The 13,797-nt window shown below is 41.7% G+C and overlaps 2 protein-coding genes across 5 annotated transcripts; one reads left to right on the forward strand and one right to left on the reverse strand.

Moving 5' to 3' along the window:
• Window positions 1-2,687: 2,687 nt before the first annotated feature.
• On the reverse strand, window positions 2,688-4,324 carry LOC103722241 (allene oxide cyclase, chloroplastic-like). The gene is made up of 3 exons (XM_008812715.4): window positions 3,764-4,324; window positions 3,541-3,662; window positions 2,688-3,444 (listed from the first exon to the last, which is right to left on the reverse strand). The coding sequence occupies exons 1-3, from the start codon at window positions 4,224-4,226 to the stop codon at window positions 3,043-3,045; spliced, it is 987 nt and encodes a 328-aa protein (XP_008810937.2). The 5' UTR covers window positions 4,227-4,324; the 3' UTR covers window positions 2,688-3,042.
• A 3,057-nt stretch (window positions 4,325-7,381) lies between these two features.
• LOC103722243 (pentatricopeptide repeat-containing protein At5g27110-like) lies at window positions 7,382-12,601 on the forward strand. Of its 4 annotated transcripts, none has more exons than XM_039116722.1 (3): window positions 7,382-9,863; window positions 9,956-10,093; window positions 11,033-12,601. In XM_039116722.1, the coding sequence occupies exon 1, from the start codon at window positions 7,392-7,394 to the stop codon at window positions 9,495-9,497; it is 2,106 nt and encodes a 701-aa protein (XP_038972650.1). In that variant the 5' UTR covers window positions 7,382-7,391; the 3' UTR covers window positions 9,498-9,863; window positions 9,956-10,093; window positions 11,033-12,601. The 4 variants fall into 4 exon arrangements, with proteins under 4 accessions (XP_038972650.1, XP_038972649.1, XP_038972651.1 ...); XM_039116721.1 differs by having other exon boundaries at window positions 11,130-12,601; XM_039116723.1 differs by having other exon boundaries at window positions 9,944-12,601.
• The last annotated feature ends 1,196 nt before the right edge of the window (window positions 12,602-13,797 follow it).

Genomic DNA, 13,797 nt, shown 5'->3' on the forward strand with positions numbered 1-13,797 from the left:
GCTTCTCAGGGATTGGCTCCATTTCATTGGCTCTCCTTAAATTTGTTGGGGGAAATACAACAAGAGGATGAAACCAATCGGACTAAGGCATGGAAATCTTGCTCTCTTTAAGGAGATTTAAGCCCTCGACAGTTGGCAAAGCCTAGAACCCGGTGCAGTAGACTTGTCTCCTCCAGAGTACAACAGCCCGATGATCGTCATATGGCAAAAACCAATTCTGCATAAGTAGTCAAGCCTAAAGCTCCACCAAAGAAACGCCCTTCATTGCCAAGAATTCTCTCAAAGTATTTTTTTTTTGTAAGTAAAAATGAAGTGATACTGTATATATTTAGAATGAAGGGGGAGAAGGGTTTATATATGTAGATAGTTTGTAACTTTGAATTTATGAGAATAATAAAAACATAAATACACTTAAAAATCCTAAAAGTAACTCCCTCACCAAATACATTTTTCAAAAGGGTTCATGAATTATTCCCATTTATTTTTCTATAAATCCTTCATCTCTCCAAATACATGAACGTTTCATCTCTCTAAATACATAAATCATTCATGAGTCATTAAATACATGAACTTCATAAATGATATAAATATTAAACTTTAATATTAAAATGCACCAACACATACCAAGGACTGAGGAACATTATAAAACATCCACATTCGGCCATAACAAGGCCAAACAACAAAGCCAAGTGGAAGAGGGGGGGATAAAGAAGCAAAGGCACGCTTACCTATCGTCTCCCTACTTGAGCTTCAATTGACTCGGATAGAGCAGGCATCGGTCTTCTGCCCGCTAAAATCACCAAGCGTGCTGCTTCGTATAGAAAAATAGAAAATTGCAATTTACTCACGTGCAAGGTGTATTTATTACTTACTTCGGTGCATAAGTAGGTACGGGAATCTAGGGTCCTCCTACGCTGATAATTAATTCTATAATCTGGCAGTATTCTCGGGCATTGATTCCTAAGTTTTATAATTTGTGCGCCTTGGTGCTCTCCGGCGTTTGAGTTTGAAAGGTTAGAACACATGTGCATTCGTGTGGACCTATCCTTATGAAATTTACTAAGAAAATTAGAACTTTTAATGGCAGGGCTATCTTTGCTATGACTTTTAATCCTGTAACAATATCAAATCATGTATTTACCCAGTTTATCCATTAGATAAAGTTGTTTAGCTATCTTTAAAGTGTTATTAAATTGATGAAACTTTCGTAGGCTGGCGACTTATTTATTATTATGGTAGAATGAGAGTTTAAAATGCACGTTTAAGAGCTGAATTGAACCGCTATCTATTAAATAAAACAAAATCTCCTAACTACCAAGACAACATTTGGTAGTAGTTTAAATTTTTATTTTACTCATATTGATAGTTTAAATTATTTATCCTACTTTATAATATTTGAATAATCATTTTTCTTTTTTTAAAAAAATGACAAAACGTGCACCTCGTTATAATCTTTTGGAATTTTTAAAATATTGCTACTAAAAATAATTAAGATTTGTTAGTTAGTTCTATCAATTCTAAATATTTTTCTATTTCATATATTTAATTTTCATAAAAATTTCCTTAAAGAAATACATGATTCGTGATTAGTTTATAGTTATCCTACTTTTTTTTTTTTGCCAAAGATAGTTATCCTACTATTAGAAAATAGTGCGGAGTGCATATCCATGCAATTTAAATAACACCAGTTAAAAAATTATCAATAGCCATTTATATTGAAAAATGCTTTATTTTGAATTTTAAGATACTTTCAAAATGTAATTTTAAAAAAAAATAAGACCAACGATTTTATTTTAAAATAACCAAAACATATCAGAATAAATTATCTTAAATAACAAAGTTTTAGAGTATTTAAAAGAACAAAATGAAATATATTTTTTAATTTTCTATCAAAAAAGAAATAATATTTATTTTAGTTATTATATTTTAAATCATGATCTGCACCGCATTTTAGTAATAAAAAAATATAAAATAATAATAAATCATGTATTTTTTAAAAATAAAAAATATTTAATTAATATACGATGTAGAAAAAGGCGTAGAACTAATAGAACTAATTAAATCCTTTAATTATCTTAAATGGCAAGGTTTCGGAAGTCTCCCAAAGATTAAAACGAAGAATGTATATAACCAATGTTTCCATCAAAAATGAAAAAAATGATTAATTAAAATTTATATATAAGCTAGTAGAAATAATTCAGTTCAATCAGGACACGTAAAACGAATAATCACCTTAAATTATGCCAAATGTTGTGTTGGTTGTAAAGAGGGTTGTCTTCCACTTGACCGTGAGGACAAAAGTTTTCCTAACCGAGAGCATTAGATGGCGAGGATTAAATATACAACAAGAACTCAATCTAGGGGCAGATACGTATTTGGATATTTTTACAAGTGAAAATAACGGCTTACAGCTGTTTAATAATGTAGCATTTGGTCATTATTTCCAGTCTAAAGTATGGCCATTGTAATTCTCCGCTCCCTATACTTCCTATATTCCATTCAGCATGCAGAGGTCTTGGCTCCCATTACTCCTTCCAGCGCCGGTGCTTCGTGCTGCAATAATAAGCTACCGACTAGTTTTCTGCGTGAACTCCCTTCTTAATCCAAGCTGAGCTCGGGGTGGGTGGGGATGGAGTGCTCGTACCATGAAGGAAGGTTAGTCATACATGCATCAGCAATACGGTACGTACTTGACAGTGAACTTGGAAAGAGAATAAAAATGCTACAGAATATCCAGAATAACTCACGCCATTGTCTCCCCTCGGCCGCTGATTTCCTACTACCAGATAGGACTGGTGAATTCAGCGGTGGTTAAAACAGATGATACATAGCAGTAATTATGAAACACAACAGACTAGAACTAGAAGAACAAGCTCACACACCAACAGAAAGTTGGAATTAAAGAAGGCTCTAATCCAAGTTATACTAATTCACCAGCCGGATAGACAAGAATAACAGCCGACAAACGCCACAACCAAACCTTCCAAGTTTCCGACAAGAGTACGTACGGACGTGTTATTTGCGCACCGATCGACTACCAAACTAGTTGGTATAATTCTTTACCGCCGCGTGGGGCTCGGCGGCCTTGGCGGCCGGGGTCGGCTCGACGGTCGGCGACGGCGGCACGGGCTTCCCCAGAAGTTCTTTGGGGAGATCCGGTATCCCCTGGAGATAAAAGGAATAGAATAACTTAAAGGGGAATACAATCTGCTGCAGCTTAACCTTGCCGTAAACCCCGGTGAATATCCCCGACCCGCCGGTGACGGCCAAGTACGTGTCCTCGTAGGTCAAGTACGCCCCCTGGACCGATATGTGCCCGTAGTCCCCGAAATAGAAGCTATATATCGCCTCGTATCGGTCTCCGTTGCGTTCCGGGACGTGCTGGATAAGGATGGTGATCCCCGCCGTTATCCCCAGCCTCTTCTCCAAATTGCCGTGGTAGACCTGGAAGAAAGAGAGGAACTTTCGGTCAGTATATAGGGGGTTCGCGTGAGGGAACGGGAGAGGGAATAGGTGAGGATAAAATGGGGATAAACTTGCCTTGTTGCTAAAGGGGACGAGATCGCCGAGGGAATTGACTTCCTTCTGGCTCAGGCGGAGGTAGGCTGGGCTGTTGCGGTCCCTCTCGTTGATTTCGTACACGCACATCTCCTGAACCTTAGCTGATGATTATTGGGGAAAAAGAAAGTTAGTACTGGTGGTCAAAGAAAACAAAGAATTAAATTAAAGTAGATAGTGGAATAAGGTGGGAATAGAGAAGTACTTGGTCGGGAATCGGAGGATGTCTGCTTGTTGTTGGAAAAGAAGGAGGCGGAGACGGTATGCCGGAGGGGAAAAGCGGCTACTTTTGGGGGTTTTGTGGGGTTTGGGATAGGGAATTTGAGAGATTTTAGAGATCGGGTTTGTGGGAGAGGAGAGAGGGTTTTGCCCGAGCTTGGGAGGTTGAGGGAGAAAGTGGGTGCTCTGAGGGAGGCCATGAAGGATGGGAGGAGAGCTGCTTCCTGGGTGGAAGGCAAAAGAGAGAGGAAGGGTCTTGTAGAAGACTGGGTGTGGTCGGAGCACTCGTGAAGCAAAAGTCGAATAGAGCTGGAATAAGGGGTGTGGAATTGTGGAAACAGGAGGATGGAAAGGAGAGGAAAGACTAGGAAGAAAGAGGCAGGTCTACTTGTGGCACTGCGGAGCGGAGGGCGTGGAGGTGGGCGGAAGGGGCCGCACGAGTTCAACATGCGGCCGCTGACGAGTGGGATAAAATAATTCTCGGTAGTGGATTGTGGGTCCCTAGGGTCTGTGGTTCCTCAGCGTTCCATGCGGAGGAGGGGCGAAAATTTATTAGATGAAACAGGTCGAGTAGTTCTGGAGGCGGAAACGCACAGCTGGGGATCGGTGATTGATACATAAGTTTCGCAAATTGATGGAAAGAGTACGATTTTTATTAAATTTCGTACATATATTCAGGAAAACAACAAAACGAACAGTCAACTGGATTGGATGATCTTTTGTGCGACCTACCATTCCAGTTGTTTCATTTGGATTAAAAGCTCGTATGCTTCAGGATCATTACATAATATTTTATTTTCTAATTTGGTTGGCACCATTCATATGTAATGTATAAGCCGTTGTTGAACAAAAAAAAATAAATCCAGTGAACTGGTCTAAATACCGATGCATGGTATGATAAATAACAGGATGCATGTTTTTTTTTTTTTTGCACTTGAAGGGTTTGATTAAAAAAGGCAACATGGCAAGTGACTATTGGATTGGTCCACCGAAGTTGATCCATATACGACGCCCACCCACTATTTTTTTTGGGTACATCCATGACTCAGCTGTGGGTGTTGCTAAAAAAAATCAGAAAGTAAAAAAAGGGCAAGAAAGATAAAAAAAAAAAGCATGACCTACTTAAATAATCTAACTTAAATGATGAGTCGCGCTACATACTATTGCACTATTCCATCTTTACTGAGTTTGCATCCTAGATCCTTTTTATTGCTGGTTTAGACTAGTAACTCGGCCTGGGGCATGGGTTTGCTAACAATGGAATACTCTTTTGGATCCAATATCCGTACGCACTTATCACCAAACGCTGCCATTAATGTTTTTATGGTTGTTGGCTCTCTCCTTTCAGTTTGGAGAAATCAAAAGGTACTGTTTTATTATCATTTTTTTTAAATTAAAGATTTGTTGTTTGAATAATGCTCATCTATGCTGAATTAAAGCGAGGGGCACCAAGTACATGTGAGTGGAATTGGCAACACACAGCGTCAATTAATTGATTATTTTCTATTTGCATGCGTGAAATGCACCATTAGGGCTGGAAGTGGGCTCGGGCCGGCCCGAAGCCCATCGGGTCGGGCCGCCCGCGGGCCGAGCTATGGGCTAGGGCCAATGCATTTCGGGCCGGGCTCGGGCTGAATAATTAAGCCCATTTCTATTTCGGGCCGGGCTCGGGTATCTCATTGGCCCGGCCCGGGCCCGACCCAAGCCCGCGCCCATACTCAGCCCGAACGCGGCCCGTCCAAGCCCGAGCCCGTATCACTGTTCACTGATAGTTCCTTTGTGCATTATGTTGCTTTGTTTATTTTTTCTTCGTATGTATGTGAACTCAAGCTGTTTTTTGTTCATGGGTACTTGTTTCAACAGGAGAAAATTAGTCATGGTCTGAAGTCGTTCCAGAGACTCGTGAGCACACTGAAGGAAATGTCAATTCGGAAGATGGCTCTCTAAGTCTGACATAGAGATGTAAGGTTGTATAATTACCAAGAAATTGGTAGGCTACTTATGTAACAACTGGTTAGAGCATGGTCTAATCTTTAGTAATTAATATATAGAACATCTTTCTGATTTCTTGTATATACAATTTTCATAACAAAGATTCTTGTATTCTTGATCAACTACTGGAAGTCATTGAAAAGGGCATTGATACAGCCTGGGCTACATAAAAGTCATTTTTTTTCCCAATTTTTTTCCAGGTGTCCGCTGGGCGGGTTTCGAGCAGAAAGTGCTGATCCATCAGTGCATTGTCTTTGGAGGATCTTCAGGCCAAATAAAGGAAGATCTGCAGTCCTCATCAATGGGTTGGCGCTTCTCTCACGAGACATTGAGAAAGTAAGATAGGTTTTTATTCTCACAAGCCAGAATACTAGCAAGGTTTATAACATCACGCCAATTATGGGAAATGAATTGCATGTATATGCCTATCAGCACTAATCTTTGGCTGATATTAAGATCTGTAGGACATCCACAGATATCCTCCCTAGAGGGAGGAGGTCCAACTCCCCTCAATTTTCACCTGGCGTTTCCACCTGGTGCCGATCATCATCTTGATCATAAAGCAAATAGCTTTCTATGCAATCAAAAGTTGCATCACAGTTGCGATCCATCAGCTATTCGTCAAGTTTGTTGTGCTCATGGCCATTCATAAGGCAGATCTTTGCCTACTTATTTGGGCGACCACCGGACTGGGGATCGGGCCGGGCTCGGGATCGGGCTGGCCCAAACGGGCCGGCCCAGGTTAGGGCCCAACTGGGCCGGCCCAAATGGGCTCGGGCCGGGCTCGGGCCTTGTTCCTTAAAAATTTTTCGGGCCCCGGCCCGGCCCGAAGCCCGAAAAAAAATTCGGACTGGGCTTGGGTAGGGGTTTGGCCCGATCCGGCCCGGCCCACTTTCAGCCCTATGCACCATAGCTACTTGCTATGAACAACTGTATCGCGCAATTGGTGTCCCCAGTTTTTTGCTTCCCCTCCTCACACGGTGTCGGTCTACAAGAATGGTATTAGAAAACCGCCACATTTTGCTAGGCTGATGTATTCGGATGATGCCAGCTGTGGAAGGACCAGACCGCACCATATCTCATATAGTTTTTTTTTTTTTTAAGACACGATAGCTACACAAGTGGATCCAATAAAATTAAACAAAATATAATAAAAAATAAAGAAACCAACTTAAGATTCTTTCAATTTTTTTTTTTTTTTTGCATAATATATAGTATAAAAATCAATCAAGTCTATTTGTCTTATGATAGATATAAGAGGTCCCCAAAACAAAAACAAAAAAAGAAAGCCACACTTTTTTGCTAGCTTTCAAATATGAGTGGGAGCCGATCGTGGTGGGTCTGCCGCCCTAGTATCCATCAAGAACATGTTACGATCTGGAAAACTTTTAATATGCTACCAACCATCGTTGTCGCAGAACCTCTTTATACACGCAGAAAAAGACGCGCCAACGCATTTGGGCCCCACAACTTGTACCCACGGTCACGTGGGCCACACCCTTCCACCATTTAATGCGCTGGACCTGCTACCGGCTGCAACCCGTTCCGCTACTTTATATTTGACACAGTGCACTTTACAAGTATTTAACACCGACCCTTGGCTTGTCGCTTCTGTAATTGTTATGAGCTCCAGAACATGGGCTTCAATCCAGCTTGTTCCACCAGCTCCTGGGCTCCTGCCAAGGATTAAGTTTTATTCCAATCCAAACCCACCCTGGATAAGTTGGCAGGACCTCAAAGAAGCTCTTGCTCGCTGTCTCTCCAACCACTGCCACTATTCCGATCACCTCCGGCGTCTCCACGCCCGAATAATTTATTCCGGCCTTGGTCATAATCTTTATCTGTCCAGTCTTTTGATCACCAAATACTTCTCTTTCGGTGACGTCCATGCTGCTCGTCTAGTCTTCAATTCCCACAAGGAGAGGCCTACCAAAACTCTTCTCTGGAACTCTCTCATCAGAGGCTACTTGAGAGGCGGATGGCCTCGGCTGGCATTGGACGTGTACCGCGAAATGGTGACGCCGTCGTGTACGAAATGCGAGCCGGACGGGCAAACGTTTCACCTCGTTATCACGGCGTGCGCCCGTCTCTCGGAGTTCGAGTTGGGTTACCGAGTTGGTGGCCTCGCTCGAGCTAAAGGGCTCGAGGCTGATCTCCTTGTTGGGACGGCGCTCGTTGGTGTGTACTCTAAAGCTGGTGACCTTGAAACTGCGCGCAAGTTGTTTGATAAAATGGCTGTTAGAGATGTGGTCTCCTGGAATGCCATGATCTCGGGGTATTCACAGGCTGGATTTCTATTTGAGGCTATGAGTTTGTTCAAAGACATGAGGTTCGTCCACGGGATTCCACCAACGGAGGCTACTTTTGTGAGTTTGATATCTTGTTGCGCGAGTTCTGGTTCTGTTAATAATGGAGAGGCTGTCTGTTCTCATGTCACTAAGATAGGCTTCGAGGACAATCAATCTGTTAGGAATTCTCTGATGGAAATGTATATCCAGTGTGACAGCTTGGATGTGGCAGCTGATTTGTTTCAAAGAATGGTATCGAAGGATTCCATCTCGTGGAGTACGATGGTTGGTGGATACGTTCAGCATGAGCAGCCCTCTGAGGCCCTCAATATATTCCAGTCAATGGTGTTAAATACTGACATTCAGCCCACCAGGTCTATCTTGATTAATGTGCTGCATGCTTGTGCTGAGTTGGGTGATTGGAAACAAGGCAGATGGATTGAAGAGAAGTACGTAGCCAGTGGTAGTAGTGAATTTGAAACAGATTCATTAGTCATCACTGAACTCATTTACATGTATACAAAGTGTGGAAAGATGGAGATTGCGCTGAACTATTTGGATAGATCTGTGCAAGTAAGAGGGGATGTGATTGCATGGAATGCTGTAATCAAAGCCTGTTCAGAGCTTGGAGAGGTAGATAGAGCATTTGAGCTCGCACTCGAAATGCAAAGGAGAGGCATTAATCCAGACACAGCTACCTTGTTGGTGTTGCTTTCTGTAATCTCTCTAATTCCATCCTTAATTAAAGGAATAGAAATACATGCGCATGTTATTAAAAGAGGTTTTGAGATGGAGAGATCCATAGAAAATTCCCTCATTGACATGTATGGAAAATGTGGAATCATTGGGGATTCCAGGGAGGTCTTTAATGGAATTATAAGAAAGGATGTGGTTTCATGGAGTTCGATTATAAAAGCATATGCATGGAATGGAAATGTAGAGGAGGCTCTCAATCTTTTTGAGAAGATGAGAGAAGATGAAATAAAACCCAACCATTTCACATTTCTTGCCATATTGTCCGCCTGTAGCCATGCAGGTCTTGTGGAGAAAGGGTGGGAAATGTTCAAATGCATGAAAGAGAAGTATTTCTTGGAGCCAGATGTTGAACATCTCACGTGCATGGTTGATATGTTTTGTCGAGCTGCCCATTTGCATGATGCATACCATTTGCTACAGGATTGGATGCCTAAGGTTTGCACAAGTGCTGTTTTATGGAGCACTTTGCTTAGTTCTTGCAGACTGTATGGTGATGCGGCAATTGGAGAAGCAGCAGCTATGCATCTGTTCTACTTGGAGCCCAAAAATGCAGCCAATTACTTGATGCTCGCTGTTATTTATATTTCAGCAGGGAGGAGAGAGGATGCCAATGGTGTTTTGAGAATGTTGAGAGCAAAAGGATTGGGAAGCAGACCAGGTTGCAGTTGGGTTGAGGGGGGCTAGACTTGTTCTATGTCTGCATGTGTGCAAAGAAAGAACATAACAAGATATCTAGGCATGAGATTGAAAATTGAATGTTTGGTGAAAAGGAATGTCTTCCCTGTTAGGGAACAAGTTGAATTTTGAAGTGTTAGAGCCATTGAGTATGGAATTCAGCAAAGGAAAGCATACTGCAGCATGAGAAACATCAAGAACAGGGTCCCCTAGCAATCAAAACCTCTAGCAGATATGCAACTAGGATCTTGTGGTCCGACTCACTGTTATTTATGACATGTCTGTTGGCATGAAGCCACTCAGAGATACGCTGCATATTTGACTATAGTTAAGCGTATATTCTTTCAGACCACCTAATTTGCTCTGATTATTAAGGTTAGTCCATATATGCTTCAACATCTGAAGTTGGTGATGGTGAAAACTTTTTTGTCATTATGTTTATTGCATCTAATCAGTTGTTACTGCAGGCTGTATTCCCATGCCAGCAGTGGATTGGCTAGATAATCAAGATAGTTACATCTTGAAACCTGTCAGATGAAGAAAAGTGGAGAGATTCAGCATGGAAGGTGTTGAAGCACTTGAGAAACTCCATCACATTTAGAAAGGTCAACTTACTTACCCCTTTTTGTTGCCAAAATCCTGAAATGATATTTAAATGTTTCATGTCTAATTTTGTAGTTTAAGGACATTTTTTTAAGGACTAATAGTATGTGCAGATTCAAACAGGTCATGGTACCCTCTTGTTTTGGTGAACTAATAGAATGGCTGATTGATATTTCAAACTTGCTCCAGACTAGATAAATCACTAGCAGCAAGAAAAAAATTTCAAACTCATTAAAAGAAAAGGTCATGCGATTGAAAAGTGGAAATATTCGTGAGCTGTTTGCTCATCTAAAACAGTCAAAATGTGCAGTCTTGACTTTTCAAGGGGCTATCTTGCATCATATCTGTATATAAATTTATAATTCTCATGCAGTCTATGGGCTGACCACCATCCCCGTAAAACATGTGGGCTGAATTATATAATTTTAAGAAATAAGCTTTAGTTTAGTAATATGGCCAAACCCTACCAAACTACTCTGAAATTATTAAGAAAAAGAAAATAAAAAAAGTATTGTTGTGGGAATGGTAAGATTGCTCCATTATAACCTGAGGGTCATATGTTTGAAACATGGAAATAGCTTCTTTGTGTAGGGGTAAGACTCAAAACACCATAAGGCTGTAGCCTGTGCATTGGGATGCATAGCTACTACTAACAAGAACTACTACTACTACCACTATTACTACTAACAAAAAAAAAATCTGGATGATTCGTAGTAATTATTGCAATGCATTGGGGGTGGTTGAAGGATAAGTTGCTCCTCCAGCATCATCTGGACCCAAGGAACATTTTGCAACTGATCCACACCCCAGAGCATTTCTTAAGTGAGAAGAGGGAGATCTGGGACATGACGTTATGACTTTCTAAGTCAGCGGTAAAGTATTTAGCCCCAGGGTTAAAGTTCAAGTTAAACAGCAGATAAAGTCAGTTCTTCCAATTCCAGAATCAGATGCAACCTGGACTTATCTTGGAGCTCCTGCGTCTGGGAGGAAATTACGAGCTGCTGATGCTGAATCTTTGCTTCAAATTTTTTGTAGCAGGATTGAAAGTTGGCAGTGGACTCCATCTACAACGGGAAGGATGGTATCATCGAAGTCTATTCTTGCTGCTCTACCCACTCTCCTAATAGCCAATTCTTTAATTCCTATCTCAGTTTTAAATAACATTGATTGGAATATCAGAAATTCTATATAGGGTGGGTCAGCAGATTCTAATCACTTGATTGCCCAGGATACTCTAATTCTCCAGAGAGATTTTGGAGGGCTAGGAATCCCTGATCTTCATTGCCCTGACACGATGCTCTGCTCGGTAAACAAGCTTCCAGGGTGGTGTTGCGACCTAATTGTCTATGGTCAAGGCTGGTGAGAAGCAAGTATGCTGTCTGATATATTCATGCCATGTCCGATCCTCGCAAGGCCTCTGCTGCATGGAAAAAATTATATGCAACTATGCTACTACGATCGAACGTCATTTCAGATGGGTGGTGGGGGATGGTCGCTCCATATGTCCTTTTTGATCCCTGGCTTTCAAGCTCCAGCTTAGCTACTTGGTCGACTCTTATGTACATTGACATTCCCCAGCATGTAAAAGTGACTGATTCCATATCTCTGGATGTAATGTGGAGCATGAGGTTATTGACCAATGATGGCCTGCAGATATTGCAAACCCCATTCCGGCGACGGGATTGTTGTGGGGAGCTAGTGGTATGATTAAACCATCAACTGCTTAATTATATGAAAATTCTAAGCCCCAGCCTGTTAATGCAGTTGCCAACATATCATGGAGTTTGGAAGTTGAAGGTGCAACCCAAGGTTTCTTTATGTTTATGGAAGGTCTGTTGGGGGAGGTTGTCGAACTATTCTTAATAGGAGGCTATTTTATATTGTGGTTGATGGTCATCTCTGCCATGATGTTGAGGAAACGATTGATCATGCCCTTGTGGCATTGTTCAGTAGCCAAGGAAGTATGTGCTCGATCTTGTTTCTTCAGCAGTAACCAGATGCAGGAGCTTACTATGCAGCATATTTGGAACACAATGAATGAAGCTACAAAAAGGGAAGTTGTTAGAAGAAAGAAAAAGATTAATGGCCTCCATCCTTCACTAATTATGGTGGACAAGGAATGAAAGTGTTTTTCAAGGTCTTCCTCAATCTCCCTCTCAAATCCTAATGAAATCCTCAGCCTGCTCCTCTCAGTTTGGCGATGCCCTTGCTGTTAAGGATCAAATAGAGACCGAGGAAACCTGGGGTTCTCCCCACTCCTATTTTGGACCTGAACAGCTGCTTCAGGTCTCTTGGGAACCCCAACCCTTGGGACTATTAAGGTCAATTTTGATAGGGATGTCAAGAAGGTAGGTGCTTTTGATGGAGCTGCTTTCATTGTAAGAAATCACAATGGCATTCTCTTAGCTGCTGGAGGAACAAAAACACTAATATATGTATAGCGGAATTAAGGGCGGTATGGTGGGGGATACGCAATGCCCGTAAAACCATGAAAGCAAGGAAACTCTAGGTTGGAGGTGATTTTGCTTTGGGGCCTGTTAGGATATTCTTACAGAATTGAGGTAAAAATATTATAGGAATCGAGTCTGTTGGTCCATCTAGCTCGCATCATCTAATGATGTCCTTAAATCTCAACCCAAATATTAGCTAGCTTTCGGACCGTAGGAAAAAAAGACTCCATGAATCGTATCATATAATATTCTTTTTTTTTCTACAGAATTTGAGCTAAGCGATATTCAGTTGACAGAGCCATGCTTAAATGAATTACCAAATCTATAATTCACCCTCGGTTATCTCTTGAACCTCAAAATATCCATCCCAGTAAGATGATGTACATCCTTTTCTGCTAGAGATCTGACGTCTAACACTGGGCCTTGAATCTTCTCCCGTCACAGTTCCCAAATCGGCCAACTAGAGCTGTATGGACTGTCTCATAACTGTAATGTACTTTCATATAAGGATGGAGGGTTGTTGGCAAATAATAGAGAGAGTAGATTTTAATAGCCTTGACGGATGGTTGGCAGCGTGACCGAAGCCGGAGGCCGGAGTAGTTCAAACGGGGACTATGCCTTTTGCGCATAAGCCCTTGAATTAGTCAAATTACAATTAGGTACTCGTCTGACATACACACCGTCAGTTTGGGCCTCTCTCTACAGGCAGGCGGCAGCGTGATGGGACTGGTAGCATCGGAGATGATGCTTTTCCCAAATAACCCCATAACTGAAACCGTAAGCAGGTAGGTACTCTTTTCGTGCATTTGATTTGGTTGAACTAGTCTCGGCACACTGCATGCAGGGACTAATTAGAGAAGGGGGATGATTATTTGCAGATGGCCCCCTATTTGGAGTTAAAATTACGAATAGGTGATTGTCCTAGATTTTACTAGTCTGGCAGGGGCACGACGGGACCAGCTTAGGAGTGGCAAAATATGACTCGACTCGCCAACCCGATCCGTGTTCGACCCGCTATAAACAGGTTTGGGTTTGGCCTAAACAGGTTTGGGTCGTAAACAGGTCGATCCGTTTAACCTGTTTATTAATTGGGTCGGATACGGGTTTTAGATGTCTGACCCGTTTAAACCGTTTAACCCGTTTAACTGTTGGGCAGGTTAAACAGGTCTAAACAGGTCTAAATAGGTTAAACGGGTCTAAACAGGTTAAACGAGTCTAAACAGGTCTCAACAGGTCGGGTTGGGCAGGTTAAACAG

This window comes from Phoenix dactylifera, unplaced genomic scaffold (genome assembly GCF_009389715.1).
Source record: "Phoenix dactylifera cultivar Barhee BC4 unplaced genomic scaffold, palm_55x_up_171113_PBpolish2nd_filt_p 000121F, whole genome shotgun sequence".
NCBI lineage: Eukaryota > Viridiplantae > Streptophyta > Magnoliopsida > Arecales > Arecaceae > Phoenix > Phoenix dactylifera.

Coding starts and splice junctions, on each gene's coding strand:
- LOC103722241 (XM_008812715.4), bottom strand. CDS start 4,226: ATGTTGAACTCGTGCGGCCCCTTCCGCCCACCTCCACGCCCTCCGCTC. Junction 3,663..3,763: donor ATCCTCCGATTCCCGACCAA/GTACTTCTCTAT, acceptor AATAATCATCAG/CTAAGGTTCAGGAGATGTGC. Junction 3,445..3,540: donor TCGTCCCCTTTAGCAACAAG/GCAAGTTTATCC, acceptor TCTTTCTTCCAG/GTCTACCACGGCAATTTGGA.
- LOC103722243 (XM_039116723.1), top strand. CDS start 7,392: ATGAGCTCCAGAACATGGGCTTCAATCCAGCTTGTTCCACCAGCTCCT.